General features: G+C 49.1%; 4 protein-coding genes across 4 annotated transcripts; 2 read left to right on the top strand and 2 right to left on the bottom strand.

The window, feature by feature from the left end:
- Positions 1–644: 644 nt before the first annotated feature.
- N7483_008913 (uncharacterized protein) lies at positions 645–1,173 on the top strand (the record flags this gene model as incomplete). The annotated part of the gene is made up of 2 exons (XM_057092340.1): positions 645–789; positions 818–1,173. The coding sequence occupies 2 exons, from the start codon at positions 645–647 to the stop codon at positions 1,171–1,173; spliced, it is 501 nt and encodes a 166-aa protein (XP_056943514.1).
- A 2,165-nt stretch (positions 1,174–3,338) lies between these two features.
- Positions 3,339–6,609, top strand: N7483_008912 (mannose-ethanolamine phosphotransferase GPI13; the record flags this gene model as incomplete). The annotated part of the gene is made up of 2 exons (XM_057092339.1): positions 3,339–3,508; positions 3,621–6,609. The coding sequence occupies 2 exons, from the start codon at positions 3,339–3,341 to the stop codon at positions 6,607–6,609; spliced, it is 3,159 nt and encodes a 1,052-aa protein (XP_056943513.1).
- A 2,698-nt stretch (positions 6,610–9,307) lies between these two features.
- Positions 9,308–14,014, bottom strand: N7483_008911 (putative GTPase activating protein (Tsc2); the record flags this gene model as incomplete). Its single annotated transcript, XM_057092338.1, has 1 exon — positions 9,308–14,014. The coding sequence occupies one exon, from the start codon at positions 14,012–14,014 to the stop codon at positions 9,308–9,310; it is 4,707 nt and encodes a 1,568-aa protein (XP_056943512.1).
- A 1,210-nt stretch (positions 14,015–15,224) lies between these two features.
- Positions 15,225–21,465, bottom strand: N7483_008910 (NACHT domain protein; the record flags this gene model as incomplete). The annotated part of the gene is made up of 2 exons (XM_057092337.1): positions 15,225–20,924; positions 20,989–21,465. 2 exons carry the CDS (start codon positions 21,463–21,465, stop codon positions 15,225–15,227), a joined length of 6,177 nt encoding a protein of 2,058 aa, XP_056943511.1.
- Between the last annotated feature and the right edge of the window lie 1,125 nt (positions 21,466–22,590).

The following is a 22,590-nucleotide window of genomic DNA, read 5'->3' as shown; positions in this document are numbered from 1 at the left end:
CCCTCTTCCAACTCTTCAACCACTCATATCTCATTCTAATCTGCACTTGGACCCATCTCCAGGAACCATCCCTTTCCAATTGGATTATTACTTTTATTCATCTCCACTTTCTAGTCCACTGTGGACCAAACAGAAGAACCCGTTCATGCATACTAGACCGGGAAGAGGCTAGGGTCAACAAATCAACCCAAAAATACACACCCTAGAAGCCCTTTCACGAGTCTGGCCGTTTTGTTTCCTAACCGCCCTCTTTTCCCCTTTCTCATTCTCTACACCCTCATCTCTCCACCTCCCTCCATTCTTTTCCCTTGAGCAAGTGTCAGCTTCACTCTTTCAGCTGTGCTGCCATCCATTCTTTCCTTTCGGTCGACTTCCCCTTTTCGACCCTTCCCCTTCGTTTTTCTTGCTTCTCGCCTGAGCCTCGCTGCACCAGTCCGCGACTATCTTGTTTCGTGTGCTCATTCCGATCTCTTCGCCTCCCCCGGATGATATCCGCCACACTCTTTGGAATTTAACATCGACGATCACTTCTTTTCTGATCATCCTTGACCTTTTTACGATCTCGAATTCGACCTCTCACCACCAAATCAACAAACGACTACTCAAACCCTCCAACCGACAACCCCATTCTCCTCATCGACATTATGGCCAATTTTCTTAAGATTGCTAGCCGTGATAGCAGCAATGATGGTCTCACCACTCCCATGGTTGACCTGCTGATCGCGCTCCTGGTGCTGATCTTGATCGCGCTCGGCCTTGTCGGTGGACTGCTGATCCTCCGCCGCAAGCGTCAGGTCCAGAAGGAGTCTCCTCCCAGTCTACAATGGCCAAGCTCCCGCCCACCAACGCCGATTAACCATCACAACCAACAAATCCGACTCAATTCTTGTCATCGATGAAAAACGCAGCCTCATGGAGAACTCCGATAGCCCACCGCCCAGTCCTGTCCCAGAGATCCGCATCACTTTCCCCGAGGAGGAAGATGCATCTGGAAGACGCAAGTCCGGCCGCTCCGTCGTCGTTCGAATCAGCGACGCCGGCAGTGTCGGCTTGGAACCCTGCAATGATGACCTACCGCCGTACCAAAGCAGTGACAGCGATCGCTTCCAGTCCCTTGATATCGAGCGCATGGGTGGATTGAAAGAGAAGAGTGATGTGAACCATTACTCTTAGAGCGACAGGATTTCCCTCCCGGGCGACCATTTTAACCAGCGACTCTTCAATTGTCTCCCCTGAACCTCGCTGTTATCACTCATGACCACCAATGCCCGGTCCCACATTCGCAAACCTTTTTCACTTCTACGACCCAAAAGCATGACGAGCATCTTGGCGAACCTCTTTTTCATTTCTTCTTCAATATACCTATTTCTTCTCGATCCTGCCCCCCGTGGCTTGCACATACTCTTTGAGAACCATTACAATGGTTGGCAACTCTCAATCAAGCACCGGCTGATCATGACGTGCCCACAACCTCTTACTCCGCAAGAGAACCTGGCGACATCAGCAGCTATTCTAGAGAGATTTGCTGGACCCGGATCGTGTATAGCGAGGGCCTGCCGCTTATCTGCTTATTTCTTCTTTTTCTGAATATCTTATCTGGATTTTATGGCGTTTCCTTTCTGCGGTCTATGTTATCCTCAACCTTGCCACGTCCCTAAGGTTGAAACACATCACATATTATCTGATTTTTCTTCTATTACTATCCGATTATCTTCTCTTCTCCCATCCTCTTTTCAAGTGGTGTCTATTTTGATCCTTTTTTGTCCCTTTTATTGGACCCGCTCTCACCCCTTACCTTCTTCTGTGCCTGTATATGGTACACCCGGCAGCTGGATAATGTATTTACTTAGTCCTCCTAACTTTCCTCACAAGCAAATCTGCAATCTATCCTTCGAAAGCATGTTCATACGAATTATTTGAATATTATTGTGCAATATCTCAATTCGCTCATAGTAGGCAGTAGAGTGTACAGTAGGGACGAAAAGAGACACACTTAGCGAAGAGTCTCCGGGTTATTGTTTGCCTTGCTTTGGCAGTGATCTTAGCAGCTACAACACAATCTGTCAACACAATCGCCTTCAATCTCCACCACCACAATGTCTATTGAAGACGCTAACTTGGGCGACTTTGAACAATGGAATTGATCTCGAACTCTGGTACAAGTACGAACACGAGAGAGAATCCAGGTCTTCCCTATCTCATTCGCCTCCGTGAAGTTCTCAATGAGAGATACCTAACCCAGCATAAGCTGGGCTTCTGAGCTGGATCAACCGTCTAGATGGCACATGACCTTCATAAGAAGGATGTCGCCTCGAAGGTCATGTCCCCGGGGGTGAGGACACAACGGATTCATTCACAACTTCCGATATACCGCTCGAATTGTGACTTATTTGATGACTTCCTACCTCTTGGGATCAGCATCAACATAGGGTTCTAAAAAAACTGACTTCCACAGTTGTTGCAATCTTCTTCTATTGATTTAGTCTAATGAAGACATCGCAGACTTGAATGAGCAACTATATGGGGGATTTCTTTCATCATTCTAATGGAAGGGCCAAATATGAAACATCTGGGTGGCCAGTGAGAGAAGTTAGACGATTCGTCAATATCTGGAAGTATAGCTTGTTCGGCCCGCTGAGACCCCTGAGACTTCTACCTCGGCGATTGCGGTCAAAGAAACTTGACGATCCTATGATTTAACTTGGTCATCCGCCTGATCAATTCAAAAGAAAGAACATCAGCAGACCAGCCTCTTTATGGCCACTCATTCCAAGCAATTATGCAAACAAAGAATGGTTGTTGATGTGCCAATTCACAGCTCAGCTCTTTCTACTCTATATTGTTGAGTATACCTATACCGCCTTTCTTACCGCCATTTAAATCCGGTCAAAAAAGCACCAAGCATTTCTCCGCCAGCTCCCGCGGCACATTTCGCATTTCTCTTTATCTTTAATTGAGACGTTCATTCCTTACATCTTTTTTCCTTATTGTTTTAATTCTTTAACGTGGTTTTTAATCAGTGACAAGAAATGTCCAGCTTCTAGTGTTTTCACCTTCCTGGGAAGCCGCTCTTCTGCAGAGCACAGACAGGGGCAACTATAACCCACTAATTTCACCCTCCAACCGTGCGCATTCTCCTCTCGTGGACCCGACTTCTTCCAAAAACGCGTGAATTGCCCAAATCCCTGCTTGCTTCCGGCTTCCCTTTTCTAAGCCAACTTCCCCTGGCCTTGTTCCCAATTTCTCGTCCCGTGCTATCGGCTTCCTGCATCTTACACCCCGATCGTAACTACCAGGAGCCAATAGCCGCCATTTCGGCGGTTTTAGTATAACGGAAAATGGCGCCAAAGAAAGCTGTAGGCGGCAATGTTCCGACGCTCAATACTCCCCGCAATCAGTCACAGTCTTCAAAGAGACAGGATCAAGTGCAAGATTTCAAGTCTCTCCAGCTTGAGCAAGAGTTCAAGAGCAAGCACCTTGGTGTATTGGGTGTATTAGTATGGATATTGTGAGTAATATGATATCTATTGGAGCTTCACAGCATATGCGCTTGAGAACTCGAACCATGGAAGAATGATTAAAAGCAAATAGCTAATGCTGGGGTGCTTCCTGTGGTTTAGGTTTCTCCACCTCGCCGGTATCTACTTCTTTACCAAGGGCTTCCTTCTCACACGTATGGTTCTGGACAATAAGTCATCATGTGAACTACTTCCTTTCGACAGCTCGACTGCAATTGCGGGAAATAAAGACAAGGGTTGCTGGCATGATAAATCTTTCGACAAAGCTATTGTCATCATCATTGATGCGCTCCGATACGACTTTACCGTTCCATTTGTTCCTAAGGATGAAACCGAAGCCGCTCATCACTTCTACGACAATATCCCAGTTCTGTACGAAACTGCCGTCAAAAGTCCTGCCAATGCATTCTTGCTGCCATTCATTGCCGATCCTCCGACTACGACCCTACAACGATTAAAGGGCCTGACCACAGGTACTCTACCTACCTTCATTGATGCCGGCTCCAACTTCGCCGGAACAGCTATTGATGAGGATAACTTGGTTGCACAGCTGCACAGCGCTGGGAAGACTCTGGTTCAACTGGGTGATGATACCTGGCAATCATTGTTCCCTGGGTACTTTGATGAGAACCTTACTCACCCTTATGACTCGTTCAATGTCTGGGATTTGCATACTGTTGACAACGGTGTCAATGAGCACTTATTCCCTTTGCTTCAGTCTGAAAATCGCAACAAATGGGATGTCATTTTTGGCCATTACCTCGGTGTCGACCATGCTGGCCATCGGTATGGTCCTGATCATGCTGCCATGGCTGGAAAGCTACAGGAGATGGACCGAGTAATCCGCGATATCATTGCTGCCCTGGATGACAAGACCCTTCTTGTGGTCATGGGTGACCATGGGATGGATACAAAGGGTGATCATGGTGGCGAGTCAGATGACGAAGTCGAAGCTGCTTTGTGGATGTACTCTAAGCGTGGAATCTTCGGACGTATCAGTAAGGAGACTCTGCTTCCACCTAAGCATGCTCGCGAGCGTCCCGTTCCTCAGATTGACCTTGTTCCCACCTTGTCTCTGCTTCTTGGAATGCCAATCCCATTTAATAATTTGGGATCTCCAATCGAAGAAGCATTCGCTGGACCTAAGGGTAATGACTGGGTCAACTTGGCCACAGTCAATCAATTGACTGCTGCGCAAATCAAAAGATATCAGCATGAGTATGCGACCGCTCGGGGTGCAGGAGATGACGAAGAGTCGTTTAATCTTTGGTCCGCTGCTGAGGAAGAATGGAAGTCTGCGTCAAAGGGCTTCACCTCCAAGTCAACTGCCGTCCGCGCTTCCTATGATCTTTACCGCAAGTATCAGCGACACACGCTGGATATCTGCCGTGGACTCTGGGCTCGATTTGATGTTGCCAGCATGGTTCAAGGTGTGCTGCTGCTCTTCGGTGGTATCATATTCATCGTGCTGTACGCTCGGAGCATGAGGGCGGATCGCACTGAATTCACCGGCCGACTTCTGTCACTTGCTGCCGTTGGATCTGGCTTGGGTGCTGCTGCTGGTACCAGTTTGGCTCTGTTTGGACTCGTGGATATGACTATCATTGACTCTGCTGTTCTGTTGGCCGCTGGTGGAAGCATGCTTGGTGGATTATCTGCTCTGGTTGGAAAGTCAGCACAGTTGACTCTGCCTCTGCCTTCTGGTCTGTGGGGGTGGCTTGCCTTCTTCTTTACTGTTTCTCAGTCTCTCGGTTTCGCGTCAAACTCCTACACTATCTGGGAGGATGAGATTCTGCTTTTCTTCCTCACGACCTTTGGCGTGTGCGCTGGTATCTCGTCTATGCGCCAGAAGTTAAACACCGACCGTATCCTTGGAGTGTATCACTCTGTTCTCTTCGTCATTCTAGGTCGCGTAGCGTCAATTTCTCGTCTTTGCCGTGAGGAGCAGATGCCCTTCTGCCGCTCAACATACTATGCCTCCTCGACTTCCTCCATCTCTGCACCTTGGCAATTGGCTATTCCATTTGTGGTCATGCTCTTTCTTCCAAGCGTCGTGCGGTCCTTCTATGTGGGCTCTAAGTCTTACGAAGATAATGCGACTCTGTGGATTGGATTTGCTTTCCGTCTGGGTCTGCTGATCACTTCGGTATTCTGGGTACTGGAAGGTGCTGACGACGGCGGATGGCTGCCTCTCAGCAAAGAAACACTCAAGACTGGCCGAGTATTCCTGGCCCAAGTTGTCCTTTCTCTCGCGTTCGTGGCAGGTACCTCAGCATTCATCTACTCAAAACCTTGTGTCAGCATCAGCGTAAGCAAGCCACAAGATGACCCGAATGCTCCCCCAGCTCCTATCATTGCTGGTCAGGAACAGAAGCCCCGAACCACCGTGACTATTCTCGGATTTGGAAATGTCTACGGTACACGTTTCTTCTTCCTGGTTATTAACTTCGCTCTCGCCATTATCCTAATGTCCAAGCCCATGGGACAGGGGGCTATCGCCCTTCTGCTCTGGCAAATTCTTTCTCTCCTTGAAATTCTCGACACAAATGCCCTCACTCTCACTAATTCCGCCATCGGTCCCGTCATTCTCGGCGTCCTGGGATCCTTCTACTTTTTCAAAACCGGCCACCAAGCCACACTCAGCAGCATCCAGTGGGAATCCGCATTCATTCCTCTTTCCACAATCCAATACCCCTGGTCTCCCCTGCTCGTAATCCTCAATACCTTCGGCGCCCAGATTCTCGCCGCTCTCGCCGTCCCCCTTACAGTTCTCTGGAAACGACCTCTCCAAACACACGACCGTGTCTCCACCTCACCATCTAGTACTAAGCCTGCGAACCCAGCTACAAAGCTGCTCTCTGATGTCATCCAGGCCGCCAGTACTCACATCCTTTACTTAGCGACTATCAATCTGGCCACTACCATGTGGGCCGGTCATCTACGCCGCCACCTAATGCTTTACCGCATTTTCTGCCCCCGTTTCATGATGGGCGCTATTGTGCTAGGTGTGATCGACGTGATCCTTGTACTCTTTGCTGTACCTGGAATCCGTTTTAGCACTGTTAGCGTTGGTGATGTGTTTGGCTGGTAATGCAAATGCGAGTCACTTGTATACGGAGCATGTTATGAGTACATACTGAAGAGGGAAGCGCTCAAGTTGGGGTGATCAAGTGATTCAGCTGGAGATTCCCTGGGAGAATTCAAGCTTCCATACAAGTATACTGGAGCACAACGCTTGGTAAAATGAGGTTCAAAATGTAAATAGAAATCATTCGGCCAGATAATTTTGTTTCAAAAATACAATGCACACTCAATGTTGCCTACCTACCTAGTCAGTGCCATTTAGAAACAAACCTCACGTATGCTCAGCCGTAATCAGCCTGGCTTACCCAAGCTCTGCTTTACATGGATGCACCGACTTCAAATTTCCAATTTATAGGAAGTAAGTGACGTTCATTACCTTTCATTTTGCTCTATAACTACCTAGGTAACCATCTTAGCACCAAGGAGCCATGTTTGTTTATCACACAATAGAAATGGACTGATGGTGCGGGTAAATACAGTCTTCCTTCTTGTCTCTGAAAGGAAAGCAAGCCAAGTTATATTGCAACATCTCTCACTGCCAATGGCAACAAATATCTTCACATTATGTTGCAATAGTCCGTTTTGCTCTTTTCACGACTCCCCCCAACAAGATACCACCTTGAAGTGTTCATGCGAGTCATCAATTGTCGATATCTTTGTTTTTTCTAGAAAGAATGAATTACAACGGAACAGTTCCTCCTCCAAAGGCTGAGTTTGAATTGATTGTGTCTCAAAACGTAATCGAGCATACAATAACTCATGACTTTCCAATCCCTCTGGTCCCCCAATTGAATGATGTACACTCCACCGCTTATCCTCAGGACTGAGTCCAGACCCTAAGTCAAGCCATCGGGTAGAAACAAGAGAGATACAGCTTTTATCTTGTGAAGCACATACCTCTAGTTTCCAGGTAATACCACATCTGCTGCAGGTTTGCCAGTGGGTTGGAGTGGTATCAGGATTCGAGCAGAATTGATCGATAAGAGAAGTGATCTTGTTCGTAGAATAAAAACCCCGGTGCGTTTCTATTGAGTATTCATATTCAAATTGGTGATGAGACTTCAATATGTCGACACACTACCATAGTACAGACGTCATACCAAGGAGTTGGAAAGATACGTCGTATGTTCTCTTTGCTAGTTTGTGCAATTTCTTGTATTCGCACACAGAGGGTTGGTCCAGGCGTCATGGGGCACACTCTCCCTTCAAAAGAAATCAACGAGGTCATGAAATTCTTGTGCAGCTTTGCTGCAGAAATATTGGAGGTGCATCGGAGACTATTGTCGAGGAGCCAGGTGGATACCTCTCTGTAGCAGAGCTGTTCAGTGTCAATTCCAAATCCCGGTCCGTAGTAGAATCGTCTCATGGCGAGTTGCAGATGAACGAAATGGAAATTCAAGTCCGTATAGCATGGGAATAGGCTGCAGAATACGGGCAGACGCTCCGGTAGGCCTTTTGAACACTTAGGTAAGGACATGGTTGGACTGGGTAGACGGACGTTGCGCCAGGAATGTAGTCGGGAACATTCAAAACAGAAATAGTATTTCTCCCAATCCCGTGAAACCCTGTTCAGGAACTTCGTTCGCATATTACGAGAATTCTTTATATTCGTAGTTGCAAATTTGAGGGCGATCAGTAGATGGCGGGTACATAACGCTAAGCACAGAGTATCAACGGGAGACAGTAAGTCCTTGATCATGAAGATGAGCTCAAGCGGAAGGAATAAAAGACTCGGAGGGGATGGAGTTTGAGCGGTTGTCATTCTGCGAGTCATATGTTTTGAGGCTTTGAGGACGGTGTCGCCGTTTCTAACGTTCCAAGATTTTGCACAAGTCCCGGTAGGCATAGGTAAAGAGATTCAGGTTGGTCAAGAGGTAGCTTTCAAGGCTGTGAAGAAGAAAGCGCGCTTTTACAGGTATAGTCAAGCTCTAGGGGTCACTGACAGATAGAAACTGATGAATGAGGGATAAAGAATCCATTAGTGGTAGCCAGGGAGTTTGGTTGAGATAGCTGCAAGATTATGGGTGTATGAAGCTATCTAGAACGGGCGTTGCTTAAGTGGGCGACGGCTCAGATACACGAATCATCACCTTCCAAGGTTGGAGCATTTGAATTAAATCATGATATTACTACACCATCATGATGCCAGCACCCCTGTTTTTCTATTTCTTTTCTTTCTCTTCTCTACTACCTACCCTATGACTTCCAGATGTTTATAGCAGGATGCTCGGAATGGTTAGAAAAGAATAGTCGGTTTACAGTCAAATGGAGCCAAGAATTTGAAAAATCTGGTATTGCTATCTCATATTCAGGATTCCGAATGCTTTCTTCGCCGAGTGTAAAGGCAAAGAACAGAGCGAAAGGAACATTGGTTTAAGCAATTCAAGTTCTCAGAAGAAAATAGCAGAGCAAAATATCCATTGCACCATAACCATAAGGATAAATCAAAGACAAAACTTTTGAGGGCAATAGGGGTATTCACAAATGCTGCCGGCTGCATTACAAGAAGCAAATTGATGTACATGAAATCGTGGCGTCAGTGTCGTTTAAGCAGATTTGTCGTTTCTTTTTATCGGGTTGAGAGTTGGGTCGGTAGTGACAGGTGATAAAGTGGAAGGGGAAAGTGGGGAGGGGGCAGGACGAGGGGTAGGTGGAAATAATGGCTTTTTTTTTGAATCATTGAGATATGTTCGTCAGGAGGTCGATTAGCGGCCCCAGCGAGAGAAATCCAAGTTCTGGAGAATGTTGCCCCCAGAAGCGGCGTCCCATTCTGAAGCAAAGTCCGTTCGAGCAGGTGCTGCACGAGTAGGTAGTTCTTCAGAGAAGATGTTGGGCTTTGTGTTGCGACGTTGACCTGGATAGGCACCTTCTGCGGCTTCAGAGCTTTGCGTTTGTTGTTGGTTTAAGGCACGCTCGCGGACTTTCTTGATCTCACGGAGACGAGTGCGCCATGAAGAGGCATGTTCACCACCCTTGTTATTCCATACAAGGGAGAAAGCAGACGCACTGAGAGACAGAATGCGAACGAAAGAAGCAAGATTTTTACCAGAGATGACCTTTGGGGTAGCGGCAGCCGAGACGTCAGGGAAACCGGGCTTGCTCATAACCCTCACACTGTAGTAGAGCTTATCTGGATCTGCACTGCCCTTGACAGCGCCATTCTCATCATAAGCAATGCGACTGGAAGGGGTGATGACAATATTGATTGAGTTGAACTCGGAGGGAATGGTGTCGAAATTGAAGGGTAGATTGCTCCGGTTAAACACAATGGTGACATGGTTGTTGCCAATATTGCGCTTCTTGTTGATACAGGCAGGGTCGTGTTCAAGGTTCGTAGGCATCATGGTTGCAACGTGGTACACTATCTCGGTGACACGGTCTCGCCAGGCATAGGTAACCTCGCCGTCAGTATCGGCATAGAGACCCTGGGTATTGAACTGGGCATTCCGAAGTGAGACTTTAGTTCCCAAACCCGACAAGAAATGCTCGTAGTCCGGAGAGCCACCAGTGTTGGCAAGAATCTCGGCCTCCTTGGTTTGACCATAATCCAGGTAGACAACTCCAATCCTATGCCCATCGACGATATCAGTTCGATCAAAGCTAGCGATTGCACGTCGGGTGATATCATCCTCAGGGACTGGAATTGGTTGCATCATCCCGGGAGTAGGGAATGCTGTAGTGGTCATCTGAAGCATGATGTGACTGGGAAGGACGGCTGTCCGCATGTCATCAGAGTGGATATGGGCATCTGGCGTAGGGGGAACTTGGTGTGGTAAAACAGGTGCAGTTCGTTGTTGATACACAATGTACGTTGTGCCCGATGCCTGGCGCTTGGAGACCTGGGTAAGGCCAGACACACCGGCGGTCTCAACAGTCACAATGCTTAGGCCTACAACCCAAGATTTCTTTGATACTGGGCCATCTTCAGGAGTAGGGGGAAATTTTTCAAATGGGACTGTTTCGCCCAAATCCGAGAAGGCAACGCGTTGCATCAAATCAACGAAGACTTGGCTTTGTTCCTCGACGACTTCTTTCCCTTGCTCATCACGGAAGATTAGTCGGCTGGTGATCCAGTTGACATGTTTCGCCCGGTCTTGCAGCTTGAGAGACAGGTACCAGAATATCATGACATGATAAGTCAGCGTCATGATATAGTTTGACATGGCGTCAGCCGAGGTATTTTCGGCCGCTTCTGCTGCACCAGTGGCAATCTCCCGTGCACCAGCACTGAGTCTTGACGGGGTTTGTTGAGGTCCACGTGCGGTAGGCGATTCAGCGCCCTTGTAGCGCTGTTCCCGAGATGTTTGCAAGAACCGAATACAGATCCCAAATACCGTACGAATCTCCTCTTCGCGCAAGTTGATGTAGACATCTGGTAGTCGCGCAAGAAGTGCCAGGAACTCCAAGATGTGGACAGCAAGATTCGACATAGTGATCACCTTGGACATCTTGTCTAGAATGCTCATCAGGGATTTTGTCACAGAGGCTGGGATTTCATGACAGCAAAGAGAAAGAGCTTGGATACATCCACGAGATGTCGCACCCCAGGAACCGATAATGCCAGTCATGAAAGCTCGCACGAGGTCGTCCTCTTCACTTTTGGCAAAATGCTCGTGATAGCTAATAAGCATGCACAGCGCATCGAAGATACAAGCAGCCACATCACTCTTCTTAAGGCCAGTAAGACCAGGAGGCTCATGGAAAGTCTCGTTCTTGACTTGGTCACATAGAATGCTGCGAAGAAGCTTGATTTGAGGAGTGGAGCTGTTGAAGAATTCTTTATTGCCGAGCTGAGGACCAAGGTGTGTAAGCACGTAACTGTAAACGTCCCAGTCGGTCTCACGCTGGAGAAGCAAGATAACCACTTCTAGCCACATGTTCACTTTGAGAACGCCAACTTGTGATGGAATTGTTTCACTGAGAGGGCTTTGTGCCTCCGCTTGGGCATGGGCGTAAACTAGTGGACTAGATTCCCCCGGCGGCTGCTCTGGAAGAACTTGTGGCAAAGCATAGGTCCAAACAGGAGGTGTTAATTTTGAGCCACCACGAGCAGAGATAGAGCCTCGGGGTCCACTTTTAGATAGAGATGATGGAGGTAAGTCTCTTCCAAGAAGCTTACTGCTTGGAAGAGGCGGAATATTCTCATGTTGGGGTTCCCTGCTAGGGCTATCGCTTGGAGCTCGCATCTTGACGCCCACATCCACATTTCGACCCAATACATTCATCAAAAAATCCCCTTCGGAGGTTGAGACTACTGATACAGAACCAGCGGAATCACATCGGAGTCGGAAGAGCAACTTCAAGACGCTTAGACGAGCATCGGTAGGACGATCTGGAGACTGCGCGATCTGCAGAAGAGCTTCGTAGATGATGACAGACTTTGTAGCAGAGGAATTCAAAGCGCGAAGCATCATCTTTACCAGACCCACAGCGCAAACATTCGCCAAAGTTAATTCCACAACACTTGTGGTAGATGTGCGACGTGGCGAAGACGCAGTTCTTGGCGATAACTCCCGAGGCTCGTCTTTGATGAAATCATGTTTCATAGGTGCGCTCATAGTATCCACTAAGCGCTTGAATGTATCATCGTTGCTGATATGGATGGCGGGCTCAGTGAGAAAAGAGATTAATGACTCTAGGAAAAGTAGGTCGTGTTCAGCAGGGAAGTCTTGCAGTAGAAGATCCAACAGGCCGTATTCTTCAGAGAAGATAAGGTGCTCGTTTCCAGTGAGGGATTCCTTCAGGGTGTCTAAGGCCAGAATTCGAATATCGGAAGACTGCTTTCGAGGTTGAATGAAGCGTTCAATCAGCTCACGGCTACGCTGCACCCAGGCATCACCTTCACCCGGATGACAGTATTCATCCTGTCTCATCATGTTGATAATCAGCTCGGACTGAGAAGGCTCGATGTGTTTGTGGCATCTTGCCAAGAAGCGAACGGTCTGCTGTCTTTGTTCTTTGTTCAGCTGCTCCCAGAGCGACCCAAGAACCGACGCAATCCGAATCATGTCTGCCAGGATGCTTGACTTGGTATCATCATGAGTTCCTTTCTGAGAAGACTGCTGAGGGCTTGTTGGTGAAGTGATTGAATCTTCATTCTCGTAGAACACTCTTCTAGAACAGAGAACTAGGAGGCTGATAAATGCTGTCCAGTCGCAGCCCAAAGCAACGCTAACATAGTCTCCTTCCAGAATATTCAAGCATAGATCAAGAACATCCGCATCAACGCGACCGTCATCTTTCTGCGCAACGATGGCGAGTGAGGTGATCAGCGGCTCGAAAGGAATCTGAGGCATGCCACCTTGGCCATACGCCCGAACAAGGTCCGAGATAACGTAAAGGCTGCCACGAACAATGTTGAGGTTACGCGAAGAATCCGCATCACAGCTTTCTCTCATGAAGTCATGAAGAGCGCTTATCATCTCATCGTGTCTTCTAGATTTAGCTAGGCTGCGGACTGCACGAGACGTAGGCCCAGAAAGAGACTTGACAGAAGCATGGATGCTGCAGAGAACTTCCAGAAGAGGAATGAAGCTATTATCTGGGACGTCGGCGTACAGGATGACAGCATCGAATACGGAGAGCGAATTCTTGATATCGTTGGCGACGCTAGTTCTCCTACAGATGGCGAAAGTCTCTGCGAGAAGTAGCTCAATCTCCTCTTGGGTCGGAGGTTTCCGCTGGAGAGTAACTAAATCCACAGCGAACTGGAACAGATCCTCGAGAGCCGCTTCCTCAACAGTAAGTCCACTTGTTTTGGGTGACTTGACCTTCTTCGCCTTGGAACGTGACGTGGCGATGACTCCGTACAGCGGAACAATCCAGGAAGAGATGATATGGAGAATAGAAGTGGTGGTGAAATCCAATTTCCGGCCATGATCCGACAAAGATATCAAGGACTGCACGCGCGGGGCAACGACTTCAGCTTCGGTTGGGGCAGCGATTGATTCGAATATTGAGCGTCGGGCCGATGAAGTTAGGTCTTGACGAGCTGCGATTGCTTCCAACACTTTGGCGCCGCTTTTTTGGGCATCAGGGGATGACTCATGGTGTAAAAGGTACTCGGTTGCCTCCCACAACACCATGGACTGCTCCGGAGTAAACCACAGCAGTGTTTTCCCTAAAAGCTCCGCTTCCTCAATAGCCTGGTTCAGATTCTGTTTCTGTGACAAATTGCGCAACGAAGATTCGAAGTCCGGGCCACTCGGCCCATCCGAGGAACTGGACACAACGCTGCCACGATGCATGGATTCGAGGCCCAGCCTGTAATGGGAGGAGTCGGTGTTGTTTTCAGGGATCAAAACTGGGGAATGCGATTTGGGGCGTCCAACAGCTAGAGTCTTGAAGACATCTGCAAAACTGGTGGAAGAAGGTTTGTGTTGGGGGACTGAGGGAGCATTGTCTGAAGACATCCGCCTTGTGACGGGGAAAGGTGTCCAAATTCACAGTGAGTGAGTGTGCCTGTTCGCCGCGGGCAACCGTGTCAGCTTATCTTGTCGCATGACATACATTGATTTAGGAGAGATCAACCGCCCATAAACGCATCACCCGGATTAGGTAAAATCAAAGAACGTACCTATATCAGACTCAGTATCAAAGGAGCTATATACCACAAGGGCAGCTCTCAAAGGAATGCACTGTACATTCAGGAACAGGGATGACGCAAAACGTGTCCTTGCAAAAGTACGACTCGAGTTGATGTTCAAGCGGGATCGTGGCGGCGTAAAGTGCAAGGAATTGAGCTGATATATTGAATCCCACGAGGGTAATATAAGCAAGAACAAAATACCCTACAGGTAGTCACAGACAACGATGGGCAAAATTGGGGCAACAGCTCAGGATATGTAAAAGATTGTCATTGGGATCACGGGGAATGAGGTTATTCCAGCCTAAGTCACCTGATAGGTAATTAACTAAGAGGCTTTACCGCCTAATATTAGAGGCAGAAAACTTAGAGGTGGGGGGCGGTCAATAGCTCTAAAGCACTGACGCCCTATAAGTTCCATGGTTATACTACCTCAATAAGGTTGTCTTGATGGTTAAAAAGTTCACCTAGGCGTATTTGAGGTTCTATGACTGGTTAAATAGGTCATCAGGGTAGTGTGGCAAATTTTTCATTCTTAAAAAGTGGGTTTTGTAGAGCACAATGACGATCTTTAATCATTTGGTGACAGACGAATTTTCTCATCGGCGGGGAAGGGTAAATCACCAAGAAATAACTTGACCCTTGGAAACCTTGGAAGTCAGCATCTAAAATACTGTACTTGAAACAATAGCCCTGGAGGTTCCTAATCTATGAATCATTCAACTTGAAGTTGATCAACCCATCTACTAGTACCAACATGTCCAACATGGGAGGATACTGCAATGACTCGGAACTCAGCCTACGTATTAAAGGAGGGTATGTAATATCTATAGCTTTTATGGAGTACTTGCTATAGCATTTACAAGGAATTGGAAGAATTGAAAACAATCCAAGGTCGTCATACCGATTAGTGATCCAGCTAACTATATAACCCCTTAAATTATACAAGAAATTGAGACAAAAAGGAATTTTCAAACATCGCTTGAAACATCAAAATGAGAAGAAAAAGAAAAGGACAAAATATTCAAAGAACGAATTTACAGCTCCTCCTCAATTTGGGCGGCAGACTGAGTGAGATCAATTTCCCAAGAAACGGTCTCCAAGTCAAGAATGTCATCCTTGGAAGAAGCCTTGCCAGAGCCGAAGCTCTTCAGGTTCCACTTCTCGACACCCTCAACACCCTTCAGGTCGTCAGCGTACGCAAGGAAGAGATCAGCGTTGAGAGTCTCGTATTCACTGTACTCCTTAGGCCAGTCACCCAGACGCTGGAGAGACAGCTTGAGCAGCTGGAGGTGCTGACGGACGTGCTCCCCTTCAGAGATAGCGGAACCGTTAGGAGACTCCTCGATGTTCAGATCATAGGCAGAGCCATCCATGCTGAAGCTGGAGTCGAGGCCACCCTCCAACTCGGCGAAAGCGGGGTCAACGAAGACACGGAGAAGGTTCTCGTGCACGGAAGCGCTCTTCTTGAAGTACTTGTTGCCCAGATGCTGGCCACCCTTCTGTCCCTGGTAGCGCTGGGCAATACCAGTGTACAGCTGGGTCAGCAGAGCAGACATCTCCAGAGTGCTGGAGTGGCTGGCACCGTTGACACGGCGGCAGTTGTACAGGATATCCTCGGCAAGACGAGCAGCCTTAAGGTGATCATCGACAAGGTAGCGGGCGATGATGTAGCGACGGGCAAGGCCAAGGGTGACATGCGCGGGCCAAGTGACCTGCTTATTGCGGCTGTTCCACAGGCTGGCAAGGAGCCAGACAAGGGTCTTGTAATCCTTCTGTCCACTGAGGAGGGCAATCAAGATGTTCAAGTAGGACAGGCTGATCTGGGAGAGATCGATCTTGAGATCGCTGATGACTTGAAGGACAACCTTGATGATGTCGCCAGACACCTTGAGGAGGTTCTTCTGGATGGCAGCATCGGGCTGTTGGGTGGTAGTGCGACCGGAGATGGAGATACCCAGAGTGAAAACGAACTTGACGATCGCAGGAGTACGGAATTCACCGTGGGCAGAGATATACAGGAAGGCAGCACGAGCAAGGTTGGCAGCTTCCTCGTAACGCTGCTCCTCGAGGTACTTCAGCACGTTGAGGTTAGCAGCAATACCAACAGAGCGAACCAAGTTAGAGGACTGGTGAGTGGTGAAATGCTCCAGGATGACAGTAAGGAAGACCTTCACTTGAGCAGCGTCGGTGACCTTGGTACGCTTGCCCTCAGTGGCCACAAAGTAAGCAGCGAACTCATCGAAGACACGAGTGGCGGCAGCCTGTTGGTTGGCACTGCGCAGGAAGTAGTACAGACGAGAAGCGGACAGGGTGGCACTGTGGAAAGAAGCGGTCTTGCTGGAGGTGTAGCTGCGGAACTCCTGGAAGTAGACGTACTGAGTGGTTAGAGAAGCAAGGATCTCGGTGACACTGGTAGTCTGCTGGCGGAGGCTGTGCTCAAGCTGAGCAAGGAAGACGAGGCTCTGGCGACCCTTAGAGGTCAGGTCGAACTGGGAGGTCTTGGTGTTGGTAGTGTCCTTCATGACAACCTGGCGGTAGAGCTCCTCAGACATCTCGGTTGCCTTGTGAACCTGGCTGGTGGCGATGTAGCTGCTCGCAATGGCAATGGCAGCTGACACCAGTTGAGTAGAAGAGGACTCCTGCTGAAGAATGTTCACAGTAGACTCCTTGAGCTCCTTGGTAACAGACTCAGAGGAGCTGTGCTTGTGGAGGAAGGAAACGACCTCCTCCATCTTGATCAGAGAGTCCTTGTGGGCCCAACCGTGAGTTTCACGGGTGGTGGTGATTCGCTTGCGCAGAACGCGGGAGGCAGTCTCAATTTGCTGCTTGGAGACAGATTCGGACTTGGTAGCGATGGTTGTCTGCTCTTCGTAGATTCCATCCAAAGTGGCAGAGATCTCATCAAGATCGATCTCCTTGGATCCAATCTTAAGCAGCTCCTCGTAAAGGGTCACAGCCTCACTCTCGTAGCGCTTAGACTCCTGGCAGACCTTGGCAAGGGTAAGAGTGGCCTGGATAGTAATCGAGGCAGTAGCGGTAAACACAGCCTTGACCTTCGCCTGGTAGTCCACGGTGATCTTGTGGATGTCAGTGTACTTAGTGTGAATGGAGCGCAAACAGTGAGTGTAACGAGTGAAGATCTCCTGGATGAAGGAGGTGTTCTCGAAGCGAGGCTGCTTGGGCTGGTTCAGGAAAGTAGTGAACAGCAGAGTGAAGTATGGCACAGCGTCGGAGTAGCGGCTCTGGTTCCAAAGCTCAGTAGCAACAAGAATCAAAGGCTCCAAAGCTTGAGGCTTGCAGGTAGGGGAGCCCTTGTTCAGAGCCTGGATAATACGCTGGTAGTATTCTACGAAGATAGGACGAGGGCGAGTGAGCTCAGCCAGGGTCCAAAGAGCCTTGATAACAATGTCGTGCTCAGGACCATAGTGCTTGATGTAGTGCTCCAGCACCTCCTGGCGGGTAGAGATGACATTGTCAGGCTGGGAAGAGCGCTCAAAGTATCGGACTAGGGCCTCGGTAACACGCTCGCGCACCTTGTCATCGACAGGGCGAACGGCGCTGACAGAGCGGTAGACGCGAATGCGAATGTTCTCCTCACGAGGGAAACGACGACGGTAGTGGTAGCATTGGCCGAGGCGCTCAGCAAGCTCAATAGCCTGGTCGGCGTTTTGGGCGGGCAGAACAACATCCTCAATGGAGGGAGCAAATAGAGTAGGCCAGAGACCTTGGAGCGCCTTCTTGATAACACGGGTGGCATCCTTCCAGCGGTGCTCAGTAGTGTACTGCTGGATCAAGACGCTAGTGACAGTGAACAACTCCTTGTCAATCTTGTTGGAGGAGAAGGCCTCAGTAATAATCTCCTCGGTAGTAGTAGTCTCAGAAGAGGAGGACGAAGAGCTGACAGACTTCATCACCTGCTCAGAAGTGCTGGTGATACGCTTCTGAATCTCCTCGAAGTGAGAAGACTTGGTCTGGCTGGTGCTCTGGTAGTACTGAGACACCTGTTTGTAGATTGCGAGAGCCGCAGCAGACAAGCCCACGGTGGCCATGACAGTGGCAATCTCCTGGAAGTGCTTGGAGGACTGCTCAGTAAGAGCCAGGCTGGTGTGGCGGTGCTCCTCCCAAACACTGGAAAGGATGGAAGATGCCTCAGTCTCGCGCTTCTCCTGCTTGAGGAACTTGGAGTAAGCAACAACAGCCTTCAGCTTGATCTCCTCCCAGAAAGAGGTGGACTGGACACGGCTCTCCTTGTTGGAGCGCTGCCAGATCTCAACGTAAATTCTCTCAGCCTCGGAGATCTTGCCCTCAGCACGGTACTTCTCAGCCTGCTGAATGAGAGCCTCGTAGTTGAAGCTCTCATCAATGAACTCGTCCTCCTCGGCGTCGAGGATGAAGCGGATACCACCTTCGCTCTCCTGGCGCTTGTGACCCTTCAGGTGAACGTGAAGGTCACCACGAGAGTCATCGCCACCGTCGTAGGTGGTGGTGATGGTGAGAAGAGTGGCAGTGATTTCCTGGATCTTCTTCTCCTCCTTGGTCAGGCGATAGTGCTCAATCAGAGTCTTCAGAGTGGTAACAACCTGCTCGGAGGTTTTGCCGTAGTGAGTCTTGTAGCATTCCACGATAAGGAGAAGAATCTCCTCGCGCTTGATCATGATATCAGTGCGAGAGGTGGTGGTCTGCTCAGAAGTCAACTCCAGGAAAAGGCTGGCGATCTTCATGGTGACAATGTGCTGGGTGGTAAGCAAAGTGCGGCTCAGGATGGTAATCTCGAAGAAGAAAGGAATAGATTCAGAGACCAAGCTGATGTCACGATGGAAGAAAGCCAGGGAGATGATGGACTGCAGGGTAACCACACTCTTGGTAGTCAGGATAGTGCGGCACAAGTTGGTAACCGTAGTCTGGTAAGTGAACAGAGTAGGGGTGACAACAGTCTGCCACAAGGTGTTCTGAAGCAACAGAAGAGTAATAGTCGCGGGGAACACCTTGCCAAACTCCTTCGCAGTGGAAGCCTCACCACCAGTGGTGTAGACAGTAGTCTGCGTCAAGTGACGTGGCCAGTAGCGGACAGCGAAGTCGAGCAGTGGGTTCTTCAGCACAAACATGGAGGTGTCATGGTAAGTAAGGGTCACAAGGGAAGGCTCGTGCTGTTCAGGCAGAACACTCTTGATGTAAACGAACAGGCGGGTGACAAAGTCCGAGTGGCGATCCTTGATAGTAGGGAGCAGCTTGCCCTTGGAGTGAATATCCAACACGGAGGAGCGGATCAAGCCATGACGCAGGTACACCAAGCCATCCTGGATAAAGACCAGCTCGGCCACGGGGCGCAGAATGTCCCGGATCTTGACAACACGGTCTGTGACAGTGTGCTTGGTAACATCAATGGAGAAGAGAGTGGTAAGCTCCTTCAATGTGAAGGGGCGATCGGCGGTGGCAAGCCACAGCAAAACGAGGCGGCTGTCATCGCTAATGTCGGTGGATTGCACAGCATGGAGGACAAATTCAGTGACGGTAGACTTGTTGTTGAAAACATCCTCGACGGCCTTGTGCATACCCTCCGGTGTTTTCTCGCGGCGAACACGCTTAGAGGCAAGCTTGGCCCACAGGAAGGAACCGTGGGAACCCTCAGTGATCTGGTCAATGATAGTCTCCTGTTCCAGCTCGGGCAGAGATCCGAAGGTCTCGTGCTCCTCAAAGCTGGAGCGAACGACAATAGAGACATCATCGGCAATTCTGTCCTCGGTGATAGGAACATGCATAACACCCTCCGCACCCTTGGGCTTCTCAGCACCAAGAGTGATCAACTTGACGTTGGTACCATGGGCAGTAGCAGTGAGCAGCTTCTGCAGAAGAGGGGCCTCTCCACCAGTAGCCTCGTCAACACCATCGACAACAATGACAAGCTCCTTGGCATTGCGGAGAGCAGCAGCCAAGGCACGCTCGAGAGCAGTCCAGAGAATACCCTGGTACTCAGACTCGACGGTGATCTTCTTGCTTTGCTCGTAAGCCTCGCCAAGGATGTTGAGAAGCTGGACGTTTCCAATACGCTTCTCAAAGAGCTGGTAGAGAATAGTCTTCGCAATGGCAATAGGAGTAGTCTCAGCAGGAACACGGGCATTGATGGGGACGTAGAGGGTCTTGTAAGACACACCACCAATGGAATCCTGGAGTCGGTCGATAATAACGGAGGCAGTCACAGTCTTTCCGGAGCCAGGCTTACCGGTAATAGCAAGAGCACGGTTAGAGCTCTTCAGGAAGTGAGATAGGTAGGAAGAGACCCAGATACAGGTCATTTCCTCACGCTCATGGGCGAGGTGAGAAGTGTTCTCGGCCAAGTGAGCCAGAACGCGGTCCTCAGGAGCGAGCCAGGCGCGAACAGCCTTGACAACAGAGACACGACCAGCATCAATGTTCTGCTCAGCGAGCTGATGGCGCCACATAGCCTCAGCAATCTTGCTGCAGCGGTCCTTGAACGCAGTGATGGGACCGGCAAACTTCTCATAAATGTTGACAGAGACCGAGGCATTGCTATCCTTGTTAATAGCTTGGTGGAAGTGAGTAGACACGCTAGCAACAAGGGTCACTAGGTCAGCAAGAGCCATAATGAGCTGCTCCTTAATCTCGGCAGAGACCTTGAAGAGCTCAGTACGCTCCAGCAGGTTGACCAGGGCAGATGAGGTGCTGTAGAAGAATCCAAAGGAGATCATGAGAGCAGGAGCATTCTCCTTGCCGAGCTATAGCATTCAGAGTAATTAGCATTTTCATTAATTTTTTGACTGGTCCATATATTGAACTCACGTCAAGCAGCAAACCACAGTATCCGTAGGACAGCTGAGTTGCAAGCCAGCTGTCACCAACAAACTGGCTGATACCAGAGTCAAAGTGGTGCAAGCGGTCAATGAAGAGCTGCGCCCAGGCGAGGACCTTGTCATAGCTGCTTCCCTCGGGGGGAAGGTGGCTCATACGCTGAATGCGGATCCATTCCTTCAGTGACTCGTAGCTGACACCACTAAGCTTGGCCGAAGCGTGGGAACCAAGCTCGTTGTCGCTACGCTGGTAAAGCGACTGAACGAGGCTGGAAAGGTTGGAAGTTCCAGCGCCATTGACCTTGCGGGACTCCCGGCGCACGGAGCGGCCGTTTTGGGAGATATTGTCACTGTCAAAGTAGGCAGAGAAAGTAGAGACCTGACGAGAACCGGCAGGACGCTCGCTGTAAAATGAGGAGGATAAGTTACCCGGGATGGGAGAAATGGGGGAAGTAAGACCGGGAGCCATGGTGATCGTTATATGTTCACTTGAGGACTTAGATTGCGACTTCGAAGGAGGTTTTTGTACAGAGGACGGGAGGGAGGCTTTTTCGACGATTCGATTAGGGTTAGGAGGGAAAGATGACGTTTCTCGTGGCGGAGGATTATAATCTGGTATAACTTCCTTTGAGCAACAGCCCTTAAAGCAACAGAGTAAGCGACACAAACCGGCAATGTGTCTCGATGTAAAATGCTAAAGTTACAGAGAAAGCATTCGAGTTGATAGAGGGGAAAATAGAGAGCTGGATCTGGTTTCCGAAAGAAAGGGGATCTATTTGCTTTTTGTAGCAGCAGTAACCAGGGCGGCAACCATCGTCAAGCCCTACGCTTTTCCATTTGGGGAGAACTGGGTGGAGGTATGTACAGCAGCTTTCCAAATACGATTACGCCTTTTTCCAGGTGGCATCGTGCAGTGGGTACTATGAGCTTCAGCTTTGATGACCACTATCACGGTCACTACTCCGTAGATGTTCTCCACACCCAATTGACTAGTTCGAAGACCTGCAGAAGAACGGAGCATGCGTCCATAGTTTCGGTGCACCTTGGTACCGAGGATATGAGCCAAGAAAAGGAATTGATCCTCAAAGAACAAGTGTCCGCGGGCATTGTAAATTCTCATTAATACCACAGACTAAGCGTTGCAGCATGCATTGACTCGCAGCTACATACATGGTGGTGGTTCTGGGGGCGTCAATTATCCAATGGCAGTCAATTGCATCACAAGATACGAAGCCTTCATGTATAGTACGTGTATTGTAATGTTTCTGTTTGATTTTCATGTTTATTATTACTTCTTTTTTTGGTCTTTTTTTTCTTCGCTCATCTCCAGATATCCCGTGTGTGTCCCAAGAGAGTGGAGGAACGTGGATCAGCTCAATATAACCTGCAAGATGACGAAAAAATTGACGGATCATACCTCTCCACTGAGGCATCATTGTGCCCCATTATGTTTCCGCAGCGAAAAAGACGGCAAATTGGAATCCACCTAAACTCGGCCTCAAGGTTGGCAATCTGGCCAGGTCAAAAAAAGCAGTCTTCGGAGTCCCCGGCTAAGAGTGAGCAAAAAGACAGCCTAGCCATGTCTGGACTCGAA

This window comes from Penicillium malachiteum (assembly GCF_028827825.1).
Source record: "Penicillium malachiteum strain IBT 17515 chromosome Unknown utg000004l:1.0-4883003.0:1.0-4884900.0, whole genome shotgun sequence".
Classification (NCBI taxonomy): domain Eukaryota; kingdom Fungi; phylum Ascomycota; class Eurotiomycetes; order Eurotiales; family Aspergillaceae; genus Penicillium; species Penicillium malachiteum.
Note: the sequence above shows the minus strand (reverse complement) of the source record. Positions and strands in the feature narration are given on the sequence as shown.